A 25,895-nucleotide genomic window follows, 5' to 3' on the forward strand; every position below is an offset into this window, starting at 1 on the left:
GGAGGACGGAGCAGAGCTCAGACCACGGTCTGAATACGACCCAGCCTCTTCTGCTCATGCGGGGCCTCTCCCTCCCCACCCTGCTCTGCCCTTAGGTGTGTCCTGCCTCCTCAGGACCCAGGAGGCCATCCGCAGGCCCAGGGTGAGTTCTTGCTCTGCTGGTTCCGTCCTGTGGCTTATGTCCTCTCTGAGCCTCAGGCTTCCCATCTGTAAAATGAGATGGTTGACATAACTGTGTAAACATACTTAACACTCCTGAGCTGCACACTTTAAAATGGTTACGATGGTAGATTTTGTTATGTATTTTTCTATTGCAATAAAAAAAAAGGCAATACAAGGAAAAGCCTAAAACAAGGGGACAGTTGAATTGATCAGTTGATTGCTAAGGGCCCCCCAATCTTATAGATCTATAAGACAAGGACTCATGACTGAAAGTCGGGGATCGGGGGTAGGGGGAAGGCTGGCTAAGGAGACAGAAAGGAAAGGAGCAAGCCAGTTAAGAAAGAGAGAGAGAGAGAGAGAGAGAGAGAGAGAGGAGAGGGAGGAGGAGGGAGATTGAGAGAAGGAGAGTGAGGGGAGGGAGAGAGGAGAGGTACAGGGAGGGGGAGCAGGGGGACGGCCGTCCTGCAGTGCCAGCCGGTCCTTCTCTGCCTCGGTGCCCATGTGTTTATTTCCCAATTCTCAGTCGTCATCCTTCTTCAAACCTCAGTCCTGGCCTCCAGCATGATCTGTGGGTTAGTCTACAGTCCTGCAGCAGATGGGAACCGTTGTGTTTTCAAACTGATTCAGCCTCTGTGATTGAAACATTTTTTTCCAACAGTAATTTGACCCGGAATCAGGATGAGAGCAACAAATATTTGACAAGAGAAAAGCACAGTTCAACCATGTCCTTAAAGCCGTGTGACCGGGGGCTTGCACACCAGGCGCCAGCACCAAGCCTCCCCTCCCTGGCTGAAGAGACACCAAGATGTACAGGGACCACACGCTCCAGCTTCGCTTCGCTTCCTTTCAAATATCCGGGTTCCTGTTCCTCTGAGCACCCTCCCTCATCAGAACGGGAGCCGCAGTTTTGGGTCAGGAAGTGAGAGCCCTGTGGATACGAGGCTTGAACCCCAAGGGAAGCCCACAGTTCCTGAAAGACTAATTATATACCAGCCTTCGCCCCTAAAGTGCAGGTGGATAAATGGATTTAGACAGCATTGCAAGTAGCAATCCGAGAACGTTTTGGAGGACAACCACTGTCCACACAGAACCCAAAATAAAACATCAGTTTGATTTATTCTCCTCGGAGGCCCTCCTGGAGAGAAGCTGGACACTGGAGTTGGTGCCTCAAACTCCCAGCTGAAAAGGCAGCTGGAAACACAGAGAGAACAAGCAGAGCTATGGGGCCATTGTTGAGGTAGTGATGGAGGTAAATGCAGGTGCTAGGAGGGGCATGAGGTCAGGGGGAAGAAACCAAGGAGGGCTTCCAGTAAGCGGTGGCACCCGAGCTGAGTCACCAAGGGTGATGGAGTGAGAAGGCCAGAGCCCCAGAAATGCTAATGGGGGTTGGACTCGGGCAGCAATGGCTTATTGGTGACTGCCCCTCTCCATTGAGCCCCTCTATTTTCCACTATTCCTTTAAAGAGCATATGTCACTTTTTTTTTTTTTAAAGATTTTATTATTTCCTTTTTCTCCCCAAAGCCCCCCGGTACATAGTTGTATATTCTTCGTTGTGGGTTCTTCTAGTTGTGGCATGTGGGACGCTGCCTCAGCATGGTCTGATGAGCAGTGCCATGTCCGCGCCCAGGATTCGAACCAACGAAACACTGGGCTGCCTGCAGCAGAGCGCGCGAACTTAACCACTCGGCCGCGGGGCCAGCCCCCATATGTCACTTTTTTAATAAAATTTTTTAAACAAAAGGAAAAGTAACCATTTCAAAGGACCTGGAGAGTTTTCATGAGAACGTGGTCCAGCGTCTGTGTCATGATCCTGGGAAGGGAGACCTTTACCTTCTCGCGCCCCCTCCAGCAGCCTCTTCCTGTCATTGGTGTGGCCGTTTGCTGGGCCAGCCTCAACAAAGGACCATGCTGGGGGGCTCAGACGACAGACATTGATTCTCTCACGGTTCTGGAGGCTGGGAGTCTGCGATCAAGGTGTCTCAGGGTGGATTCCATCGGGGTCCTCTCTCCTGGGCTTGCAGACGGCCGTCTTCGCCCCGTGTCTTCACACGGTCTCCCTCTGTGTGTCTGTGTCCTGATTTCCTCTTATAAGGACACCAGGCACATTGGGTTAAGGCCCACCCTGGTGACCTTATGTCATGTTAGCTACCTCTCTATCACCCGTCTCTCCAAATACAGTCACATTCTGGGGTCCTGGGGGTCAGGTTTCAACAGATGAATTCTGGAGGTACACGTTCAGCTATCCCACTGGGGTGCAGAAAAATGAGTCAAGATGACTCCTTTGTGCTCCCCCTTTGCTGTGAGAGGGTTCAGAGCATTAGTACTCACCTGATTTTTATGCAAAGATGCTGGGTGCCGGAGAGGACACATGTGGATTGTTAGAGCCCCTCGCCCACCTGGGAGGAAGGACCAGGCACTGGCTGGGAGTCCTGAAAAATACATGGAAAGTTATCAGCTGCCCCTGCGGGCACACATGCACACACACAGACGCACACATGGAACACACATCTCTCTCAACCACCACTCTAACTCTTTGTTATGGGATGTGGGTTGTTATGGTGATGGGAGCACAGAGGGACTGAGGTAGAAGTGGACCGAGGGAGAGATGATAACGTGAGGAGGCTGTGGCCTTGATAACCCAGGGTCGCCGTGTGCATCTGAGCTGAGCCCAAACCTGGTGTCGCCTGCTCCCCTGATGTCAGCAGGCATCCGGGAGCCAAGAGTGTTCTTAGAGATTCTGCAGACTGACCTCTCTCTGCTTCTCCATGCACATCCCCCAGCCCAACCCAAGGAGGGAGAACCCCAGAGGCTGCCCGTTACCGATTTCTACCAGGTCTTCTGATTTCCACGGCCGTGATCTTGGGGTGCCCTGCCCCGCTTTATAACTCCACCCCACACAGGGACCAAACTCTCCGCTGGTCTCCTCTGAGCACCACAAGACGAGATGGGGTTTTCAAGAGAAAGACACAACCCAGGCGGCCAGGGGCCACCAACACCTCGCTCTTCCAGCCCTACCTCAGGTCACCTTCCTGAGTCCCAGCCCCATCAAGGGCCACACTGGGTCTGAGACCACTCTCAGCCCCTTCCCCTCCCACCTTCTCCACTCCTTCCCTTCTCTCTCCCATCTGTAGCTCCTGACTCCCCAGCAAGGACACTGAGTCCTGGTCTCGGAGACCTTGCTGGGAAAGCCAGGGGTGGTCAGGGACTGGCACTGCCTGGTTCTCCACGTTTCTATCCTTAAAGCCCCTCTGGGGTCCTCTCATTCCATGGCAGGCCGGGAGCAAGGGTGAATCCCTTGCAATGATAACCAGCCTGACTATCATTTGTGTAGGATTTCGTATCCTCCACAGCCCTTCCGCAGACATGATCTCACTAACTCTTCACCACAGCTTCCTCTTCAGCTCCATCTCACAGATGGAGAAACTGAAGCCCAGAGAGGTGAAGCGACTGGCTCAAGGTCACACAGTGGGTAACTGGCAGAGCCAGAGTGGGGACCCAGGGCTGTCCACCTACGTGCCCTGACCACCCTTAGGACCCTCTACCCCTTGGCCTCTCTCAGTGGTGAAATTATGCTTAAATACAGGTGAGGGGCGGGAGGGGAAACCAGGCCACAGGCCCAAGATCCGGCTCTCCGGAATGGGGCCGAGATTCCTTCGAGTGAATACACGTCATCTCACAGGTCTGGCCTCAGAACTATCATTAGACCGTGCAGAATCCATGCGGCCTGCCAGGGCCCTGGACGTGAGGAGCCCTGTATCCTGTTCCCAACCACAGCAGGTGGAAATAGTGTGAACTAATGAAATAGCACCAGCGAAGCGAACAGCTGAATGCTCGTCTCCCGGCAGATGGCAGCTAAGAGAGTGCTGAGCCCCACACGCTGGCTGCCTTCCTTCCAGCAGCTGGGAGGCTAGAGCGGGCTCTGGGGAGAGCACTGGATGTGAGTGGAGGCAGACAGACCAGGCTCTGCTCTTGGCATGCTGTGTAACCTTGGGCAAGAGACTTGACTTCTCTGAACCTCAGTTTTTTCATCTCTAAAAAGAGAATAATGGGATCCATTTCAGTAACATACACGTAGAAGTGTCCAGCTGAGGGCCAGACACAGTACTGGGACCTAGGGGATAGAAGCCAGGTCAACATGGGGGTACAACCTCCATCCCATCTACCCAAGTGCCTCATCCTTGTTCAGAGTAAGAAATCCTTATGCAAGCGGGAGATTCCACTGGGGACCGCTGCTGCCTTTAAGCAGAGGTCCAAGGGGGCGAGAGCAACTGCCTGTCACACCTCATGAGGGACAGGATGGGGGCAGGGGTCCCAAGTCCAGAAAGGTTACTCTGGGCCCCAGAGTGAATCATTCTCTAGAAGTTCCGTGCACACTGTGGTCAAACTCACCAAGCATAACCCTCCCCAGCACCCGTCACGCTTGGGCGCCCCCCAGAGATTTGCCACACTGCACAGTTCACTGGGTTCGACATCCCAGAATCCCTTACCTCTCTCCGGGCCAGCCCTCCTCCCACACAGCTCCCAGGCTGAAGGTGCCTTGTGACCCAGGCCTGCGCTCCCCATGCATTCAGTGGCCGGTTCAGGGACCTGTGTGCCCAAACCCAGCTAATCCCAGCCAGGAAACCTCAGTTCTGGGACTTCTGGTCAAGCTTTTGGGGCAGTGGACTCCCTTTTCTCCCAGGACGTGGGTCTGAAAGTTTATAGCACTGAGGGGGACACCCAGTCTGAGAAGGTGGCGGATGCAGCACAAGGTATTGCTGAGCAATAGAGAGAAACAGCGTTCTCACGGCAGCGTTTGAGTTCTGGATCAAGCCGTACTTGAACCTTCCTGGATTTATCAATCAGTCACTTGAATCGATAAGTCCCCCTTTTGTCTTAATCTAGCCTGAGTCAGGCTTTCTGTCACTCACAGTCAAAAAAGGCCTGACTGATAAACCCATTCTCTGGCATCAAGGCCTCTGTGAACCCAATTAATAAAGTGGTGGCTGCCTGGATTAGCACAAATTCAGAGCAAAAGGAAGGAGAAAATGTTTCCAGACATTCTACTCAGGCTTTGGGGCATCCCTACCCTACTTCAGGTATTGCAGGAAAAAAAAATGCTTCAGAATTGGAAGACTTGAGTTGAAAACTCAGCCCTCTCACTTACTCACTAGCTGTGTGACCTTGGACAAGTCACTAAACCTCTCTGAGACTCTATTTCTTCAAACCTCTGAAGGCTATAATGACAGTAAAATGAAATAATGTGCATAAAGTGCTAAGTACACAGTAGGTCCTCAATAAATGCACCCATACAATGTGGCTCAGCGCGTCTACATCTACTTAATTACAGGCACGTGAAGAAGACATATGGGGACAGAGAGGAAGGCCAGCCTGTTTCCCCAGAATTCACTCATTGTGGGTGCTCCCTCGACGTGTAGCTTCTGTTGGTCTTAGCAGGAAGCAGGAGGGTACGGTAGAAAGGAGCAAGGGCTTTGGGGTCAGAGAAACCTGGGTTTAAGTTCTGTCTCTGCTCTGTGACCTTAGGCAAGTTGCCTAACCTCTCGGAGCCTTGTTCCCTCGTTAGTAAAATGGGGAAGGCAATGGTACCTCGTAAGGAGATATGGGACGAAAGCACGATGCAGCAGACACTGGACTCAGCAAGCACGCTTATGCTCCCAGGCCTAGCCAGGCTCTTCCTCAAAGGTTGGTCCTTAAGACCCTGCCACGTTCCTGCCTCCCTGAGCTCAGCCACGCCTGTGACTTCAACTCCTCGGTCTCCCTGATGACCGCAAAGGTCCGTGTCCAGCCCCGACCTCTCTCCAGAGTCCAGACCTCCTGGGCGCCTCCACCGGGATGTCCTCCAGGCACTCCGAACCCAGCGCCAGGTCCTGGATCGTCCACTGCTCCCTGTGTGATTTGGGTCTGTCGCCTTGGTTTCTTCACCTATAACATGAGCAGCTGGTAGTGTGGCCCTAACATCCTAGGATTCTCACCTCCAACATGTCATCTCCCCAGACTCATCACCCCCAAAAGCAGCAGCACGGTTCTCCAGCGAAGCCCAGCCTAGAAACTCCGAGTCAGCGTGGGTTCGTCCGCCTTGGTCATCACAGCCCCCACATCTGGGAGGGTCTGCCTCGGATATGCTGCCCTATCTCTACACCCCTCCTGTGGCCCCACCGTCGTCCTAGGCCGGACTCTCAGCACTACACCTCCGGGCCCCGCACTGGCTTCCCCACTCCGTCCACCCTCTGCTCCTCCCACCCATGAACCGATGGTCAGTGAAGGCCTGGGCAGCTTCCCTCTCAAACAGTCTTAGCGTGGAGGCTGGGCCTTCTCATGTCACCATCAAGACCTGGACTTCGCTGTTGACAGTGTCAGTGCCCTGGAGATTCTTTCTAAGGTTGGGGATGAGGAGAGAAACCCCTCGTGGGGTCCATACTAGATGCTCAATAAATATTTGTTAAATTCATTCATTCATTCATGCTTTTCGAAACACACCCTCTGGATGGTCATCTCCAATCCAAGACAGACAACGCCAGAGGTCGCTTTGCAAATCTCGTGAAAGCTATGGGCCTTTGTTTACCTATGTGACATTTTGCGTATCATTTCAGCGGGTTCATAGCCCCCCAAGCCCATCTACAGAGCAAAGGTTGCCCCTGATTGAGCTCGTTTTATGGATGGGGAGACTGAGACGCAAAGAGACAAAGGGACGTGTCAGAGAACATGCAGAGCTAGTCGTCAGCCAGGCACCAGATCATCTTATGAAAGAGCTGGATCCACTCCCGGCTCCAGGTCCAGGCTTTGAGTAGTAAGTCACGTAACACCTCACATCTTTGTGCTGTCTCCCCATCCACGCACGAGGGACCAGGCCCGCACTGTGAGGCTGCAGAGAGAAGATGCTGTGTACAGAGGAGCCTGGCCCAGCCACGTGTGTGGAAGACAATTCCTGTCCCATTCTCCTGCTTGCCTTTTCTCTTCCTTTCCTTGCAGGATTTTGGAGCACAGAAACGTCGCTGCCGTCTAAAGAGGTCATGGAAGTCTTCGCGGAAGAGAAAAGCCCCGCCTGAGCTTCAGCTTTGGGTGCTGGAGGAGGGCAGGGGCCAAGGGTTATTAATAGGCCTGGCTTGATGGGCCCAGGGCGGGCGAATGTGATACAGACACCCAGCACCATCGTTGGGGAGTACCTGACACCGGAAGGGGAGGGGGCTGCGGGCCGGGGGGAGCGCCACCTCCCAAAATAGCCAGAGCAGAAGCCTATATAGGTGGCCGTCCCACCACCAGGCTCACTTCCCAACAGGACCTCCCACCAACCCAGCCTTCCGGTGCAGTTCCAGCCCTCCATCCCCACCCGAGGTGAGTGGCAGCTACGGAGGCTGGAGGAGGATGCAGGGAGGCAGTGGGGAGGAAGCCAGCTGGAAGGGACAGCCACATTTCCCCTTCCCCCAGTGACACAAGGGCTGGGGGAGGGGATGCCCAGAGGTAGGCAGCTGTGGAGTCCAGGCCTGAGAGCACGGGATTCTTGTGCTGTCCATCCTGTCTCCCAAGGTGACCTGAGGCAAATCTCTCCCGCTGGCTGGGCCTCAGCTTCCCACCTGTAGAACAAGAGGGATGGAGCCTGACATCTGTGGACTCCGGTGATGCCATCAGAGGGGGCCCACGAGCTGAGTGGGCAGAGGAGGCAGGAGGAAGGAGTGTGCAGGGCTGACGGTTGAGCTGACAATATTGTCTGACACTCGGTGGATGGACTGGGCCTGAAAGCGTCCAGTTGATGGAAGGCAGCAGGGAGAGATGGACGAAGGAGGGAGAAGGACGAGCCTCTGTGGAGGCTCCAGCCGTTGCCACAGGGGCCCCTGTCTGGGACTCTCCAGGAGCTCGTCTGTGGCTCAGACACGTGGGACTTGATGGGGCTGCGCCCTAAGCCCTGGGGAGGAGCTCCGGAGAGCGGGTCCCTGAACTCCAAGTCAGTCGACCTGGGAGTGGGCCCCTCTCTGCCACTGCCTCGCTGTGCATCCTCAAGCCATTCACTGACTCTCTCTGGCCTCAGTCTCCCCACCAGCGTAGAATAAGGATCCTTCACCCGGGGAAACAGATCCTCAGCTAGGCGCCTTGACTGAGCCGAGCCCAGGGGCTGAAATGATAGCACAGAAGCCCAGCATGTTGGAGTTAACAGCCCGGCTGGGGTCGGGGCAGCAGGGGCAGCCGAGGTGTCTGGGGAAGGTCTCGTGCCGGGAGGCCAGGTCTGCAGCCTTGGCGCCTTGGAAGCCGCTGGTGGGCTGGTGCCTGAACAAGCTGACTCACAGGCAGGGGGACAGCCTGAGCCAGCGGTGTCCTAGGGTTTCCAGGAGGGCAGCCGTCCAGGGCCGAGCCGAGGCAGACAGTGTGGACAGCCAAGGCCGGGCAACCGGAGCTAACGGACAGCTGGGCAGCTCTCTCCAGCCCGCCAAAGGCCACCAGTGTCAGCCCCTGCCCGCCTGCCCACATCTTGAGTTGGGGTCTCAAGATTCCACCACAAGGGACTACAACACCATCATCACAACGGAGGGAGGCAGAAGCCCAGAAACGGGGAAGGTCACCACCCAAGGTCACACAAGGATTTAGTGCAGCCCCAAATCTAGAACCCCAGCCTCCTGACTCCCTGTCCAGTGCTCCACACACTCTAGAGGCAGCCGGTTGCAGCCTGAGTCCTTGGGAGACCGTGGGAAAGAATGCAATTGGTCTCTGGCTGCACAAAGATTAGGAAGTGTCATGTTTCCCAGAGACACAATTCAGGTCATGAAATCTGCTTCCGTTGTCTAAAAAGTGAATGTGCCACCTTCTCCCCAGACATGGGCCATCTGCTCTCCAAGTGGGGTGAGGCTGCATGGAGATTCCAAGTAGTCTTTCCCACCTCCCCCTCCCTCAAAGCTTTGTGGGGCAGGAGGCGTCTGGACCAGGTGCAATCCTCTGGGGCCCAGGAGACCAGGAAAGTAGTTAGGGGGGATCTGAGAAGAGATCTTCGAAAAGTCAGACTAGCAAAACGGAAAAAAAAAAAAAATCAGGATTCAGAACGTGCATCCTGGCCAGATGTGGGATGGGGCACCTGCAGGGGGCCCCAGCAGCGCCTGCCTATCCGTGCCACCCTCTCCCAGCGTCCCGTGGGTCGGGTTTCCAGACCTCAGAGCTCAGATTTTGCAGCATAAATTTGCATCCAGGACAGACAAGAGCCGAGGCTGAGGTAGGAGCAGAGAGAGAATGGGAACAGGGCCGAGGGGCCCACGAGGGTGCAGGCCTGGCCCCGGCCGGTCAGTATCCTCCCAGAAGCGGCGCGACATCCTCCGAGGTGCGTCGACCCGGGACTGCGCTGCACCAAGCCGGTGCCTCCTGCGCGCCCTTGACGGCAGGCGAACCCTCCAGACCCGGCTGGTGACGCGGGCGCCCCGTAAATTCCAGAGGTCGCCCCTTGCTCTGGCTCCCCAGCCGCAGCCCCTGGGGTCCCGAGGACCCTCGGCGGGGGCGGGGAAGGATCGGCCGCGGGACGCCCGCCCGCCCGGCCCGCGCAGCCCAGTGGCTCGGCGGGACTGAGCGGCTCTGGCTGCGCGCCGAGCCCCGCGCCCCCTGGCTCTGCGCCAGGCCGGCGGGCGTGCGCCCGGCGCGCAGCACTGCAGCGCTGGTCATATGAGCAGAAATGATGAGAAAAGCACTTTTTAATCTTTTCACACTTGCTCTGCCCGCTCAAACAGTTGCAGGATGTCGATGACAGACTTGCTCCACGCTGAGGACATCAAGAAGGCAGTGGGGGCCTTTACCGGTGAGCAGCGCGCTCCCCTCCCCAGCTCCCTTCCCTCATCCACCACCTTGGCCCCCGCACCCCCGCGGGCTGCGCGGACGTGCGGTCCTCCCCAGCACTCCTCTGCCCACGTATCCCTCGGGGCGCTGGCCAGGCGGGGAGGGGGGTCCTCAGCATTTTCCAAACTCGGACCGGGCGGGACGTGGCCCAGGGAGGAGGCAGGGAGGCCCGGTGCCCTACCAGAAGACCGAAACTTGCAGGCGCCGAAGGCTGGGTGCCCACGCTGCGAGGACTGGGGTCCCCGACCAAGGGCGAAGACCAGGGTGGAAAGCAGGGTCTCCGGGTCCCTGTGAGCGCTCGGGACTTCCCCTTTAAGGCCCTTGGAGGGGGCTGCAGGTGCGCACACCTTCTCTCCAAGCGACCCCCTTCCAAGACCCCCATTCTAGACAGGACTCTGCTCCCCCAATGGTGGCCTTTGCTGGCTCCCCAACTGTCCAAGCCTCCTCTTTGGGGCTCAGAGTCCCCCCTCCCCAAACGGACCCGCGAGCGAGGTGACCTTCCGACAGCTGGCCTTCTGCTCTGCCCGACCCCGTGCTGGGCATCCTTAGCGCTTGTAACCTGCAGCCTCCTTAGGCGGCCGAGGCAGCGGAGCCGGCAGTCTCACTTCTGTGAGCTGCTCTGGGCTTGAGCGCTTGGCTGCCTACCTTCCTCCTGCCTCCCATAACCCGGAGGGGGAAACTGAGGCTCTGAGAGGGCTAAAAACTTGCCCAAGGTCACCTAGCTCTGCAGAAGAGGGATTAGGATGGGGGTCGTAGTCCCCCACCCTAGCGTCAGAGCAACTTTCCTTACATCCTGCCTGGAGCTGAAGGGAGAACATGACCCCCTCCCCTACTCACATACGCTACTCCGTCTAACATTGTGCCTGTTCCCAGGTGTTCTTATAAAGGATCTCAGGACACAGAAAATTGGGGAGAGGGATTCATTTTCTTTCTGCCTGGCTCCCCCTCCAAGGGGGCTGCAATAGCCCACCCACTTCTCTATAACCCACCTTCCTCCCTTTGAGAAGAAACTTAACTTGGAATTCCTGGGGAGCCTTCCAACACCCCCCCCCCCACCCCCGACTCCCACCAGAATGGATTTCTACAGCAAACTAAGAGTTCTGGGTCCTCCCCCTCCTCCTCCCACTGTGTGACCTTGAAAGAAACTTGTCCTTTCTGTGTCGATTTTCTGGCAACACAATCTGTGGCCAAGAAAAAAGGTCGACCCTCCCCACGCCCCCCCCCCACACACACCGTGTTCACACCACCTCCAGTTCCCCAGCCCACTCCCACTCAGCCACCACCCAAAGGTTTCGTGGACACCAGGAAGCCCTCTGCTTCAACATCTACGTCCACCATCAGCAAAGGGTCCCGAGGAAGGTGGGGGCAGGCTTGGGAGCCAGGGAGATCTGCGTGCAAGCCCACCTCTGCTGCCTTGAGCTGTGTGACCTTGGGCAAAGCACCCCGTCCTGGTTTGGGGTCCCTCAGCCCTCCCGTGGAGGCGCATGCCCTCCATCCCCCAGGACGGGCACAGAGGAGTCAATGGACAGATGCTGCCAGACACCTCCCTTCTCCCCTCCTTCCCCACTGCCTCCTCTTTGTCCTCATTTTATCCCATTCCTTGCCCCCCAACAGCTGCAGAATCCTTCGACCACAAAAAGTTCTTCCAAATGGTGGGCCTGAAGAAAAAGAGCCCGGATGATGTGAAGAAGGTGTTCCACATCCTGGATAAAGACAAGAGCGGCTTCATCGAGGAGGAAGAGCTGGGGTACACTGAGGCCTGCAGGGGCTGCCCAGCCCGAGGCTCCAGGAGAGGGAGTGGGGGTTGGGACTCCTGCTTCTGAGTTCCTGGCAGGTCTGCCCTCTCTCTGCACTTTTCACAGAAAATAACAGAGCACGGCCGCTGTCGTTTCCGGAAGGGTAAAATCCTCAGCAGAAAGTGCAACTAACTGGGTTAAATTATAGGCACTTAATATTGCTAATGGAATGATGCTACTTAATAATTTAATACCAATGAGGAGGCAGGTTTTCTCGCTGCCTAACACCACAGGCAAGACAGACAGCGCTCGCTTGAGTATGTCATTGATTTTCATTTGTCTGAAAGGCACCTTTGCCACCCCGCAGACCCCCACCCTTCCGAACCAGGGCGGCCAGAGCAGTTTCTGGGCAAGCCAGGGATGCAGAACCAGCTGTGGGGACTCAGGAGTCCTGGGAGCAGAGCTGAGGGAGAGAGCCTATGACCAGGAAAATGCAAGAGTGCATCAGCAAAGGAACCTCCTGCCATCACCCCCTTGGCCACCTGGCCTGTGTCTGCCCGCCCAGCTGTGCCTTATGTCACTCTCTGGCCAAGACTGCCTTGAGTGTTGCCACAAAGAGAAAGGGGAGAGTGTGGAGAGGGGCCTTTCAAGTAGACACTTCCCCATCCATCCACTCTCATCCCAAAGCATCCCACAAGGGTACCCTTTGTCTAGAACCTTCTCCTTCTAACCACCCACGCCCAATGTGCACACACACGCAGAGGCTGACTTCTACCTGCCCTCCAGCCATCCCCTCCTCTAGGAAGCCCCCCTGAGTCTTCCCCTCACCCCAGGTGGATGGATGCCTCCTTTGTGCACCTTCTCTGCTTCCCCATCACTGTATCCCTCACACTGTGTGGTCTCTCGGAGTACTTGACCTCCTCCTCTTGTTTTCAGGCAGCTTCCTGAGATCATCTCTGTGCCCCCAGTTTCCAGCATGGCCCTGGCACAGAGAAGACACTTTTGTGTTTGTTGTGTTGGCTGAAAAATAAACAGATAAAAAAATAAACAAAACTCCTTGCCTGGAGTGAGGTCAACCCTCCGGTGAGGACAGCCTGTCCTTCCCTGCACACCCACCCACAAAGGCACAGCCACAGCCCGGGCTACCTGGCTCAGCACAGCTGCATGCATGCTGGCTGCTGCCGCCCGGCCCAGCTGCCCACTTCCCCTGCGCAGATGCCAGCCCACCATCCGTGCGGCGCTCCTGCAAGGTGACCTTGACCTGACTCCCTCCCCGGCTTCTCTCCCCAGATTCATCCTGAAGGGCTTCCTCCCGGATGCCCGAGACCTGACTACTAAGGAAACCAAGATGCTGCTGGCTGCGGGAGACAAAGATGGGGACGGCAAGATTGGGGCCGACGGTGAGTAGCCATGACTTGGGGCCTGGGCACATCGTGGATCTTCGGATATTTGGGTGCTAAAAGCTCAGAGCTGTGCCTGCCGTGAAAGGGAAGGGTGGGGATCCCACAGTCCCCAAGATTAGAAGAAAAAGGCAATCCATTATGTCTGTGTGCTCTGTCATGAAAGCCAGGCAAAGAGAAACAGGTATTTTTTTCTAAATTTGAACAATCCAGAAGGAAGAGATCCTTTTTTTTCTCCCTGCTGCATAGGGAATTTGGGAGAATTTGGCATCTTCCCTGAACTTTGCCTGCACTTTCCTTGGGTTCTAGTCCTGGTTCTGCCCAAACTGGCTGTGTGACCTTGAGCAGTCTCTCTCCTTCTCTGGGCCCCAGTCTCCCATCTGTAACCTGAGGAGATGAGGCCAGCTGATTCCCAAGGACCCTGCCTTCTCAGATTCCAGGGATGGAAATTCCTTATCTCCCATCTCCCTCAGCATCTTGTCCTGGTGTCCTATAACTTCAAGTCTCAGAACCTGTTTTGGCTTCGCCCAAATATACAATTCCAGCATTGTAGGGAGCCAGGAGACACAGCCAGCCAGGAATCAGCTGCGAACTAGGAAACGGAATATCTGGCCCTGTCTTGCTTTGCAAGCTTTGCTTTCGGAACAGGTGAGGGGCTGGTGGTCCACTGTCCCACATCCTTCTCCATTCAGATCTAACCAGCATTCACGGGGCACATCTCAGTCTTGTTATCTTTCTTAGCATCACCACGTGCTTGGGAGTTATCTCCATTTTGCTGACGGGCAAACTGAGGTTGAAGATGCTCACCCTGCTCTCAGAGCTGGGACATAAGTGGTGGAGCAGAGATTCAGAGCCAAGTCTGAAAAACTCTTTCCAACATGCTTTGCTGCGTTCATTCCCGTGATAGTCCTTGCTGTCAATCTAAGAGAAAACTGTGTGTCAGTGCTAGGCCTCTGGGCCAGGCTGTCTGGGTTCAAATCCCAGCCCTGCCACTTTCTAGCTGTGTCACTTTGGGCAATTCAAGAAACTACTCTGGGCCTCAGTTTTCTCATCTCCAAACTGAGGATAATGATCATTCTTATCTTACAGAATTGTCTTGAGAATTAGATGTGTCAGCGTGTAAGGTGTTTACACTAGTGTCTGGCACAGAGTGAGTGCTATGTATGTGTTTGTTAACTAAATTTTAAAAAATAGGGACTAGGTTGTATTCATCCTTTTATCCCCAGCATTTAGCCCTTACTTGACCCAAAGCAGGCACTTAGTAAACATCTGTCGAAGTCCAGCGCCCTCAGGCTCTGCTTCCTCTCTGCCCGTCACCAGCTATGACCTTGACCACGTCACCTCACCACACTGAGGTTCTCGTCTCTGGCAAATAGGGTGCACAGCTTTATCCTAAGACCAGCTAGGGCTTGTTGTGAAAATATAGACACAAAATTGCTTTGGGAAAGGTAGCTACAAGGATTCTAATTACGGATGTAGTGTATTAAAGTTTAATGCCAGAAATTCCAGCAAGGTCAGATGCAGCCAGTCCTCTGGCCTTCCGATGCCACCTGCCCTTCTCCTGGCTGGGAAGGAGGGAGGTGGTTTTAAAACAGCCGGAGCAGAGGGTGCTAGAGAGAAATTGCTGGCTGGTCTTGGTTCCAGTCAGTGGCCCATCACCCCTCACCCCCATCCTCACCAAGCCTCTTATCAGATAGCTCTCCCGGAGCCTGGGTTCCTGCCATGACCCCAGCCCAGGCCTCCAGACCTGCCTCCCATTTTTATTTGCAGCCAATATGTCACAGCTCAGAAGCCCTAGGCAGGGTCTTCATGGCTGACTGCTCATGAGCAACTAACTCCACGATGAAGAAAAACCAGGCCAGATCCTGGCCACTTCCCTGCTCCCCTCCCTCCCTCCCTCCCTGCCATGCTCAGATCTTAAAGAGCCAACACAACTCTTCCAACAGACCCAACAGACATTTACTGAGTAGCGACCCTGTGCCGGGCAGTGGGGGAGATAAAGATGAATCAGGCCCAGCTCCCAGAGGCACCATCTCCCGGCTGGGTGCCCCTGAGCCCCGGTTTCCTCATCTGTAAACTGGGTAGGACAACACATACGTCCCTGGGATTGTCGAGGATTCCAGGACACAATGTATGGGAGTGTCGAGCCCAGTGCCCCGCGAGTGCCCCACAAATGGCAGCTGCAATCCCGTTCTGTCTGCACGTTGCTGGCAGCTCTGTGTATAGACACAAATGAACAGGGGTCCCAGGCAGAGGCCGGGAGGTCCAGACAAGCTCTGTGGAGGGGGAGACAGCGGGCATTCTGCAGCTCTGGAGGCCGTGGCAGGAGGGCTGCAGGCTGGCAGGGGCCAAGGAGGGAGGTGCAGGCTGGTTGGTATCAGCAAAGACACTGAGGCTGGGAAGTTCAGGGGGTGTTTAGAAAGAGGCAGGAAGATTGGTTTGCTGGGTGTGGGAGCGGAGAGAGAATTGTAGCAGGGCATGGAACGTGTGCCCAGCCCCATGCTGGGGTCTGCACACGTCACCCCATTTGACCTTGGGATGACAGAGGACAAAGGTGTAGAAAAGAGAGGGGCAGAAAGAGGGCTCCAGTGCCCAAGGTGACACTGGACTGACACCCAGGTCTGTCTGCCAGCACCGTCCAGGCTCAGGCCGAACTGGTGAAGGACTGGAGGTCAGGCCAGAGCAAAACAGGGGAGCAAGAGAAGAAATGGGCAATAAGAACAGATTGCCCGAGGCAGTGGGGCCCCACTCTTTGTGCTTCTGGGGTGGGAAGATGCAGACACCTCCCCTTCCCCACTGCCACCCCCAAACACAGTCCTTTTTCTGGAGGGTGATGGGCAGGATGGATGTGATGATGCCCAACAGGCAGCAAGATGGGAGGCAGAGCCCTTTGTGGGCCCAGGAAATTCTATTCCAGGCACTCGGCTTTGCTGCCTCTCCCTCTAAAGGCCAAAGGGCAGGAGCCCTGCCCACCAGCTGGAGGATGCCTTCAACTCCCAGCGGGACCTGGGGCAAGTCACAGAGCTCCTCTGACCTTCCGGTGCCTGCTCTTTAAAACCAGGGGTCAAATCACTGGCCAGTCACAGGGGTCCCTTCCAGCTCTGAGATGCCCTGGATGTCCCAGTGAATAAACCTCTAGACAGGACCAGCTCCGCCCTTTGGCCCAGCCGTGTGACCTTGAATATCAATAGCAATGACATCTAACCTGGGGGAGCTGTTACTGTGAGCCAGGCACCCGGCTTAGCAAGTCACTCATTTCATCCTCCTAGCTCTCTGTGAGGCGGATACTGTTACTGTCTCCATTTTACAGATGAGGACACTGAGGCTCAGAGAGGCTAAGGGTTTGCCTAAACTCCCATGCCTAGGAAGAGATAAGGTCAAGATCTGAGTTCGGGTCTGTCCAGATCCAAAGCACATGGCCTATGCTGCCTGCTTCATTCATTCAGAGTTTAGGGAGCATCCACCATGAGATGATTTTCTTATTCACTGATGCTTCTTTCTCCCCCACTGGGACGTCAGCTCCATGGGAGCAGGAACTTTGTTTTGTTCGATTCTGACCCCAACACCTGGAATAAGCCCTGCCACATAGGAGGGGCACAAGAAAAGTTTGTTGAATGAATGAATGAGTGAATATGTGTCCAGCTCTGGAGATCCAATGATGAGGAGGTGCGGTACACAGGGAGAGGTCTGCAGGTCAAGGCTGCAGACCCGTGTGGGCTGGGTGCTGGCGTGTAGCAGGTGCTGGGGGATTCCAGAGCAGGGTCTGCCTCCCTCTCCAGCTGTTTGCCCTTCTGAAGGTGAGTGATATTTGCCAGGCCCTTCAGGGCCCCAGATGGAAGGGAGGGGCAGAAAGACAAAGTCCTCCTGATGACCCTTTGCATTCCCGTCTCTGGGGCAACTGCTTCCAGGAAGCGCAAAGACGTTTATAGATGTGGTCGATTGATTCTGGAAGGCCACCCTTGAAAGGCTGGGGCAGAGCTGGTAAAAGGGGGTTTTAAGGCAGAAAAGGAGACAGAAGCTGGACAGAGGTGGAAGGTGGCCAAAAACCCAGCCACAGTTGCAAAACCAGGCACAAATAGCAGGCGAGACTGCTAAGTGGCAGGTTCCTTCTTGAGTACTTGTCCTTCACAAGGGTGGCTCACATACAGGGCCCAGCGTCAGAACCCCCCAGCTTTTCACAGCACAGATGGCTGGGCCCCACCCCAGAGTTTCTGATTCCTTAAGTCTGGGGTGGGGCCCAAGCGCTTGCATTTCTACCAAGTTCCCAGGTGGAGCTGATGGTCCCGGGGCCACCCTTTGAGAACCACTGCCTTACAATAATCCTAGAAAGTGGATGCCATCACTCTCCCTGTTTTACAGATGAGGAAACCGGGGCACAGAGAGGTTAAGTAACATGCCTAGAGTCACTCAGGAGCAGAGCCAGGACCCTCTGCTTCCTTGCCTCTCACATGGGCCCGTGTCCCCAGCCTGGGCTTTCCACACCCAACGCCTGCCCGCATGGAACGTGCAGGCTGGCAGGAAGAGCAGTTACCACCCCCTGGGCACATCCTGTGTGCCAGGGGCTGCACACGGCCTTCCCCCTTTTAGCTCACGCAGTCCTCACAGCAGCTCCACAAAATACACCCTCACTGGACAGACAAGGAAACTGAGGCCCAGGGAAGGGGAGCCACTTGCCCAGGATCACCCAGCTATTCGGCACTCAGGCCCGCTTCAAACCTTGACACTCCGGCTCCAAATAGCACCCCTTTCCCCACCTTGCTGTAGACAAGATCTGCACACCCCATACCCACGCACACACGCATGCACACACGCCATCCTGGTTACGGTTCCCTGAAACCCGATCCCGGCGGCAGATCCAGTTTCCTACGCTTCAAGCCTCTTCCAGCTCGAAAGCCTGTGGTTTGCTTTTTGCTTCCGCTGCTGCAAAATTTAGTCATAATTATTGCCTGACTGTTGCAGGCTGCTCAACTCACGTGCCTGAAGGCATTCGCCTTTTCTGCTTCCTTCTGGCAAAATCCCTTCTGTTTTATCCTTAAGTAGCCTATTTAACAGGGGCAGGAGTGGGGAGCCCTGAGGCTTAAACACCTGAAGGCGGGAGAGCAGAAGGCGTGCTGCCAGCCCTGTGAGCTGCCACGGCTTCTCCTCTCTGGGCATCCATCCCCTCACCCCAGAGCGGGGTAGGAACACCCCTCACAGGGGTACTGCTTGAACTGAGTGAACATTCAGGAGATGATTCCTCTCCTCTTCCTTTGTATGTATGCTTTCTCTTGTAAGCCCCCTCAAAACCCTTAGGAAGTACTGGAACACCAGTCCCGGAAGAAAAGGAAATGGAGTCCCAGATGGGAGGAAAGTGAGCAGGAGGGCGGGGGAGCCCTGCCGCCTCCCTGTAATGCCAGCCCTCCAGCCCCTATGCGATCTGATTTCCAAGCAGGGCAGGATGAGCACACTGGGGCCAGCCCGCAGTCCTGAGGGCAGGGCCCTAAGGTGCGCAGCGTTTTGTCCCACCTCACTGTACCCTCACACCGGCCCCCTATGATCAGGGGACAGAGCCTGTGAGCCCCACTGAGAGATGTGGAAACTGAGGCCCAGTAGACATGAAATGCCAAAGTCACATAGCAAACCTTGGCCGAATGGCACCTGGGTCTCCTGACTCTGCCACTCCCTCCCCCCAGCTGAGTTGAGATCCTCGAATTATAAATGGTTGCTGTGCTTTGCAGGATGCTCGCCTTAATTCCTGCCTGGACTCCCCCTAACTGCGGCCTTCCGCTGCGTTGGATGAGGCTGGCAAAGGGGGAGGGGCGGCCCTGCTCACATAACTGCCCTCCTGTGATGAGGAGCAGTAGTGGGGGCAGGTGACATCCCTTCCTGCCTCTGGGGGGGTCACGGCTCAAGTCAGAACCCAGGGTGCTTCTACTCCAACCTCTAAGAAAGAGACTCGCCCCGGCATGAGCCACGCCTGAGTCAGAATCTTCCTGGCTGAGTGCCTCCGAGCCTCAGTTTCCCTGTAAGTAAAATGGGGGTAAGAGAGCTGGCGAGGATGAAATGGGATGACATGCAGGGCAGTGCCTGGCACACAGTGAGCCCCCGGAACTGTTGACGCCCTCCGGTTCGACCCCGAATGATCCTGCCTCCCGGTTCTGTGGGGTGGGAAAGTGATCCCTCTTTGCAATACGGATTTATAAGAAGCCCAGCCCTGGAGCTATTTCGAGGCGAGGTGATAAACCAGCAGACCGGTGCCTTCGTCTGGTCATCACGACAGAGGGGAGGAAGCAGCCTTCCAGGCGCTGACTAATGTCTGTCTCAGTTTCATTTCGGGCTATCAGCGTGTGCTGGGCTCACCTGTCAATAGCTTCTAAATTTGTCCATTCCCACAGCACCCAGGACTGGGACAGACCTAATTAGGCTAATTTCAGTCTCCTAAGGGAAAGGAAAGGACTGAGTCCTCCCATCCTCTGACCCTCCATCGGCTGCTCCCCCCCACCAATCCCTACCTCTCGCCTCTCTGATTGGATGATGGAGAAACCAGCAAACTGGCCCCGGGGGCCTCGGGTGAGGCGTCCATGCAGAGGTAGGGCTGTGCCTGGGTGCTCATAGGAGGAAGGGTGCTGGGTCCCTCCAGAGGGGCACTCTCCCTCGCACGTCAGCAGTGAGCATTGATCTAGCGTGACCCTCTGTCAGCACCACCGTACTGGGCACTTCTCATCCATCATCCCATGCCGTCCTCACTACAACCCTACAGCAGGTGCTCTCATATCCCCATTCTACGGATGTGGAAACTGAGGGTCAGAGACTAAGTTTCCACGGATGGGTGTGCTGGAGGGGCGATCTTGACTCAGATGTGATAGACAGCGTCAGAAACTTCCACGAGCTCAGCTGCCGGTCCTTTAGGCTTCCCGTGTCCGCTGGCTCTTTACATCCTCCTTGTCTTCGTTTCAGGATTTTTATGGTTATTGTTGTTATTTCAAAGCCCCAACCTGTGACAGTTGTGCTGAGGAGATACAAGGGAGGCGAGACTAACATTTATAGACCACCTACTGTATGCCAGGCATCTCTCTGTATTCTCTCATCTCATCTTCCCCAGAGATGTGCAAGTAGGCCGCATCATACCCACTTTGCAGATGAGAAAACTGAGGCTCAGAGAGGTAAAGTAGTGACCTGAGGCCACCCAGCCAGGAGGTGATGGAACAAGATTCAGACCCAGCCCCAGGGCTGCTGGAAGGTTGCAGGCAGGTGCCAGGGCGGGGACAGGAAATGACGGGGGATAACAATGACAAGGCCAAGAAATAAAGGTACCATGCCATTTGCAGGGTCCTCGCTCTGTGCCAGGCAGTGGCCAGGCATCTTATAGGCTTGGTTTTAAGGTGGCTGGAACTATAGAAGCATCTTGATAACAACGGGTACCAAAGGCTGAGTGCTGGCTGTGTATCAGGCGTGTGACCCAGAGCTTTAACGCTGCTTCCTCTGAGCACCCCAAGGAGCTCCATCTTACAGATGAGGAAACTGAGGCACAAGGAGGTGAAGGATCTGGTCCAAGGTCACAGGAGCAAGAATGGGAGTTGGGAATTCACTCTCAGCCTCCTTGCTCCAAATGCTGTGGGAGAGCTGGAGAGCTGTGTTCTAGACCCGACACTGCACGGATGAGAAAACCAGGACCTGGAGGGTGAGGTGTCTTGTTCGTGGACCTGAGTGGATGGCAGAGCCAAGACTAGAACCCCACCCTTGATGCCCCATTCCCCTCCCAGCATCCTACCGCCAAATTGGTGGACCTAGACTTTACAGAGTCTTGGTACGTTTCTTCTTTTGTTTTTCTTTAAGGAGAGAGCTGGATGTTTTAGAGGAGATTTTTTTTGATGGGAGGGCTGTTCGTTAATTGACTGCTTCCTAAGCACTCTGCCCTCAGGGAGACACGGAAAGTACAGAGTAGGTGACCTCTGTCCTCAATTTGTCTACAAAGTGCCCTGCTCCAGGTTCCGGGAGGATAAAATTAGAATCCTGCGTTCTCTGCAGAAAGCCAGGGCACGAGGCCATCGTGACATCCCGGCTGCTTCAGGGCAGATGCCAGGGGCGGAGGGGGCTGCTTTCAAAAACCCCACAGGTCCAAAACATCTCCCATAGTCAGGCTCCAAAATGCCTGACTTTCCAGCACCAGAGGGTCCCTTGGTCAGCGTCCCTTGGTCCCTCTCACGCTGACAGCGCCAAATGCCTCAGTGTGAAGGTGACTAATGGGCTCTTTGCTGATGAGCAGCCCGAGAACCCGTAATTTCTAGGGTGAGTGTTAGGGAGGTCGGCGCAGGTCGGGAAACCGTCAGGACCAACTTCCTCTGTTGATAATCTCTCCGTGAGCTGGCATCAAGGACGGACTCGTGCCTCCTTTATCCCAGGACAGAGCAGCTCGGTGCCCAAGGACAGGAGAGACCGGCTGTGGCCCAGTGTCCCGGATTAAATGGCAGGTTGAAGCTGGAGAGAGTTCAGGCTCCCACCCAATCTGGGACGTGGCCTCTGCGCATCCAGGGAGGGCTGTTCCTGAGACCCCAGGCCGAGTGCTGCCTCTGCCTCTTATTATCCATGTGCCCTGACATGTCCCCTCTCCAGGCCTCCATCTCCCCAGATATAAAATGGGAATCGTCCCACTTACCCCGCAGGACTGTCGTGAAAATTATATGAGGTAAATGGGTACTTGTTGAACCCTCAGGAGGACCCATGAGCCATCCATCCATCCATCCATCCATCTGTCCATCTGTCCGTCCATCCATCCATCCATCCGTCCGACCATCCATCCATCCATCCATCCATCTGGCCTTCGTTCACTAGCACCTGCTTTGCGCCAGGCCTATGCCAGTGCTAGGAGAGTGGTGAACAAGACAGACAGGGCTCCCTGCCCTCCTGGAGTTTACATTCTAGTAGGGGAGACCAACAAAAACAACTAAGTACATAAATTAGATCATTTCAGAGAGCGTTAAGTCCCATGAAGCGAATTAAAAAGGGCTAATATGACAGTCAGGGGCTGGCAATATCTGAGCTGGCTCCTGAGTCACTCTCTACCTAGGTTACAGTAGGTCAGAAACGTCCGGGGTAAAGAAGGAAGCCTGGGAGCATAGTGCTTGAATCATGTCCACTGGGTGATGTTGGTCCAGCTACTTAACTCTCGGGCCTCAGTTTCCCCAACTGTAAAGTGCAGACGAGAGTGTCCTTCCCATGGAGTAGTCGTGAGAATTTAATGAGATAATAAATGCAAAACACTTCCCACGTAGGCATTCAAGGAATAAGGATTCTTAAATTCTCTAACAATGGACAATACTCGTCAAAGTACTAATGATAAAAAAGCATCTCAAAAGAACCAGCTGCCTTAGCGAGGGTCTGCAGGACCATGGAAGCCCGAGGCTGAGAGAGGACGTTCTGACACCTGGCCCGAGGGGAGGGCTGTTAGAAGGGCCCCATCCCTGCCACTCACTGTTACCACTCAGCCCGCTACCCTGGGGGACCCTCCCTCTCTCCCACCTGGAGTCATGCCTAGGCCCCCACATCTGGGTCACCTGCCTTCCTGTCCTCAGGGACAGCCTGGGGAGAGGAGAGGGTGGTGTCCATTTCCCAGGTCAAACCCCAGAAAGGTGAGGAGCCGGGGTACATGTCCTCCACCTGGCGGGGGTCGGCGCCAGGTTATTTCCATGACGACAGCATGGGCGGATTTGGTTTTGTTTTTTTCCCTCTTTTATTTTGAAATAATTCTAGCTGAACTAAAGAGTTGCAACAATAGCCCAGAGAATTCCGGATGCCCTTCTCCCAGCATCCCTAAGGCCAACATTTACATGACCCTGGTCCAATAGTGAGAACTAAGAAATCACACCGGGAGGTTTTTACGTAAGTGCTTCATACTGACTCTGGGAGGGTGGGGCGAACCTCAGGGAGCCCCAGATACCTTTTACAGCCTTTTCGAAGCCACTTCACATCCAGTGTCTTGTTTGTCTCTCACAAGGAATTGTCACTGCCCCCTCACTTCACTCCACTGACCAGTGGAGGAAGTGATGCCCGAGAGGTACGTTTCCCACCTAGTAGGGCCAGGCTGCTCCTGGACCCCAACTCTCCATACTGCCCCCCTCCCCGTGCTGTCCCCACATTATGACACTGCATCTTCTAGAGGCCATGGGGACTTACCTGGGGCCCCTGCTTCAGGGAGGGGACATGGCATCTCAGAGACACGCAGTGGCAGAGGGTGGCAAACCCCTTCTGTCCTCTCTTGTCTCCTGGAGAGAAAAACAACAGAGAAGACCCTCCCTGGACTCCTTGATTCCAAATAAAGGTCTCAGAAGAGCTGGCTGCTGGGCAGTCCCCTTTGACCACCACAGTAAGGACCCTGCAGTTGAGAGAACATGGGAGACGGGCAGAGGAGCTCACGGGGGGAGCCGAGGACCTCCTGTGGGCCAGGACACGTCTCTTCTGACCATCTCCGACCCAAGAAGCAGAGCGGACTTCTCCTCCTTTTACGGATGATGAGGAGGAGGCTCAGAGAGGCCAGGCGCCTTTTCTGAGGTGACACAGACCGTAAGTGGGAGAGCCAGATTTGAGGCCCAGGCTTCTTCAGCTGTGCCAGTCCCGTCACACAAGACGCCAGCCCAGCATGGCTACGGGTCTTTCCCAAATACACCCCACTGTTTCCTGCCCTCTGGGCCTCGACGGTGGAAGGCCCCCACCTCAGTCCCTTCCTCCCTCTGCTTCTTGCTGTGGGAATCCTGCATCTTCTCAGGGACTCTCTCAGACCCACCTTCCCTCTGAAGGCTTCACTGCTTCCTCAGAAGGCAGCTTTTCTCCCTGGGAAAGACAAGTCTCTGTGTCCCCTCATCCTTTCCCAGACACAGTGGCCCCTTGGTGTCTGGTGCTGAGCCAGGTGGTGGGATGGAGGCATGAACAAGGCGGGTGGGAGCTCTGTGTTCCAACGAGAGAGGCAGACGACAAAGGAATAAGCAACATGTACTCAAAATTATTTCCAGGGTGCTAAGTGCTGTGAATATAACAAAAAATGGTCATAGCAAAGAGGACCCCAGTCAGGCAGGTCACTACTTTCGCCAGAGTGGTCAGAGAAGGCCCCTGGAAGAGGGACACTCGAGCTGAGACCAGGTGAGAAACAGCTGGCCCATGAGTGTCCTGGGCGGAGAGAACAGCAGGTGCAAAGATCCTGAGGTAGGAATGCACTCAGCGTGCTGGGGGCTCAGAGGAAGGCCGGCAGCGTGGAGCACTTCCTGCCAGATATGGTCTTCTTCTCGGACTGGACCAGAAGCTCCTGCTGGGCAGGGACTATCTCCTGCTACCCATGTCTCCCCTCACCCGGTTCAGGCCATTCCTTTGTTCCTTCAGGAGGAGCTGGATTCACGAGAGGGACTCGATTGCCCCCTAGTGCCAACACTGGTCTCTGACATCATTAATCAGCAGGAGGTGAAGCCTGGCGGACCGACACCACGGGGGAGGCAGGGGCAGGCGAGCACCCGGCCTCCCCCACCATGGCCTCGAAGGCAGGCCCATGGGGAGGAGCCTGGGCCCCAGGGCTTGACTCCCGGCTCAGCCACTTATGACCCTTGAGGCTCCGAAAGTCACTTCTCCTCTCCTGGCCTCAGTTTTCCCTTCTGTAAAATGGGGACAATGACTCCCCATGACCTAAGGGTCTGTCAGGAGGGTTAAGTGAGGAGCTGGTGAGACGGAGCCCAGCTCCTTCCCAGCACCTGTACGCGCCCGGCCCTCTGGGCAGCGTGGAGAGGTCTCCACGTGCTCGGGGCTCCTCTGGGGTCTTGCTGGGTCCCTGAGGAGGAAGTTCTTGAACCTGGCTGCTCACCAGAATCACCTTTCAGTCAATAAAGTAGTCGTCCCCTCCTCCAGCCCTCCTAAGTCAATTCCGGGACAATGGCCTGGGAGCCTGTGTCTTCTCAGATTCTGCTGCTGATGCTGATGGGCAGCTGGGGAACAACCAGGTGAGAAAGGGCTCCTGGTCCAAAGTCGGACAGACCTGGGTCTGCATCCTGGCCCTGCTTCTTCCTAGCTTTATGACCTTGTAAAAATTGCCGGACTCTGAGCCTCAGTTTCCCCATCAGTAGAATGGAAATAATGATAAAATGCACATTATAAGATTATTGTCAGAGTCAAATAAGATGTATATCAAGTCTTTAGAATCGTGACTGGCCTACGATAAACACTCAGAAAATTATCATTGCTATTATTATGGTAGTCATTAATAATTTGTGTAATAATACGATGATTTGTAGTTCTTAATAATTTAATCCTAAGTTATTATTGTTAATAATTTGCTTCATGACACCATGAAGCAAAAGATAGGGTAGGCTCGTCATTTCCCATCTCCATTCATTCATTCCCACACTCACTCCTGCCTTCACTCCAGGTCTTCGGCAGCAGACGTGGGAACCGAGACGTGGGAAGCCCGGTGCAGGGGCCCAGTCTCTTCCACGCTGTCCACTCTCGCTCACTGCTTTGTCGTTGTCTTTCGCAGAATTCTCCGTCCTGGTGGCTGAAAGCTAAGAGGCTCCGACGGCCCCGGGTCCTCCACCTCTCCACCCCGGACCCCCGATCTCAGCCCCTCTCGCCACCCTCCTGCGTTTCTGTTGAGTTTGTTTATGTTATTTTTTACTCCCCCCTGTGCCCTGTGGCCCTCGAGTGACACCCTTCTTCTGGAAAATGCTGGAGAAACAATAAAGGCTGTACCAATCGGACTCTGCTGCTCGGGAGGACTTGGCCTGGCAGGGTGTGGGTCCCGCCGTGACTTTGCAGACACACCTGTGCAGGGGTGGGGCC

At 55.3% G+C, this 25,895-nt stretch overlaps 1 protein-coding gene across 8 annotated transcripts; it reads left to right on the forward strand.

The window, feature by feature from the left end:
* The first annotated feature begins 7,008 nt into the window (after positions 1 to 7,008).
* Positions 7,009 to 25,813, forward strand: PVALB (parvalbumin). 8 transcript variants are annotated; one of them, XR_006534311.2, is made up of 6 exons: positions 7,407 to 7,495; positions 9,862 to 9,929; positions 11,582 to 11,714; positions 12,994 to 13,103; positions 23,401 to 23,642; positions 25,594 to 25,813. XR_006534311.2 is itself a non-coding variant. In XM_070506934.1 (6 exons), exons 2-6 carry the CDS (start codon positions 9,869 to 9,871, stop codon positions 25,759 to 25,761), a joined length of 564 nt encoding a protein of 187 aa, XP_070363035.1. In that variant the 5' UTR covers positions 7,407 to 7,495; positions 9,862 to 9,868; the 3' UTR covers positions 25,762 to 25,813. The 8 variants fall into 8 exon arrangements, 6 of the variants coding, with proteins under 6 accessions (XP_070363039.1, XP_070363035.1, XP_070363040.1 ...); XR_011502607.1 differs by lacking the exon at positions 25,594 to 25,813 and adding an exon at positions 24,453 to 24,965; XM_070506934.1 differs by lacking the exon at positions 23,401 to 23,642 and adding an exon at positions 24,969 to 25,060.
* The last annotated feature ends 82 nt before the right edge of the window (positions 25,814 to 25,895 follow it).

This window comes from Equus asinus, chromosome 4 (genome assembly GCF_041296235.1).
Source record: "Equus asinus isolate D_3611 breed Donkey chromosome 4, EquAss-T2T_v2, whole genome shotgun sequence".
In the NCBI taxonomy this organism is placed as follows: Eukaryota; Metazoa; Chordata; class Mammalia; order Perissodactyla; family Equidae; genus Equus; species Equus asinus.

Coding starts and splice junctions, on each gene's coding strand:
- PVALB (XM_070506934.1), top strand. CDS start 9,869: ATGTCGATGACAGACTTGCTCCACGCTGAGGACATCAAGAAGGCAGTG. Junction 11,715..12,993: donor ATCGAGGAGGAAGAGCTGGG/GTACACTGAGGC, acceptor TTCTCTCCCCAG/ATTCATCCTGAAGGGCTTCC. Junction 25,061..25,593: donor GGCAGCTGGGGAACAACCAG/GTGAGAAAGGGC, acceptor TGTCTTTCGCAG/AATTCTCCGTCCTGGTGGCT.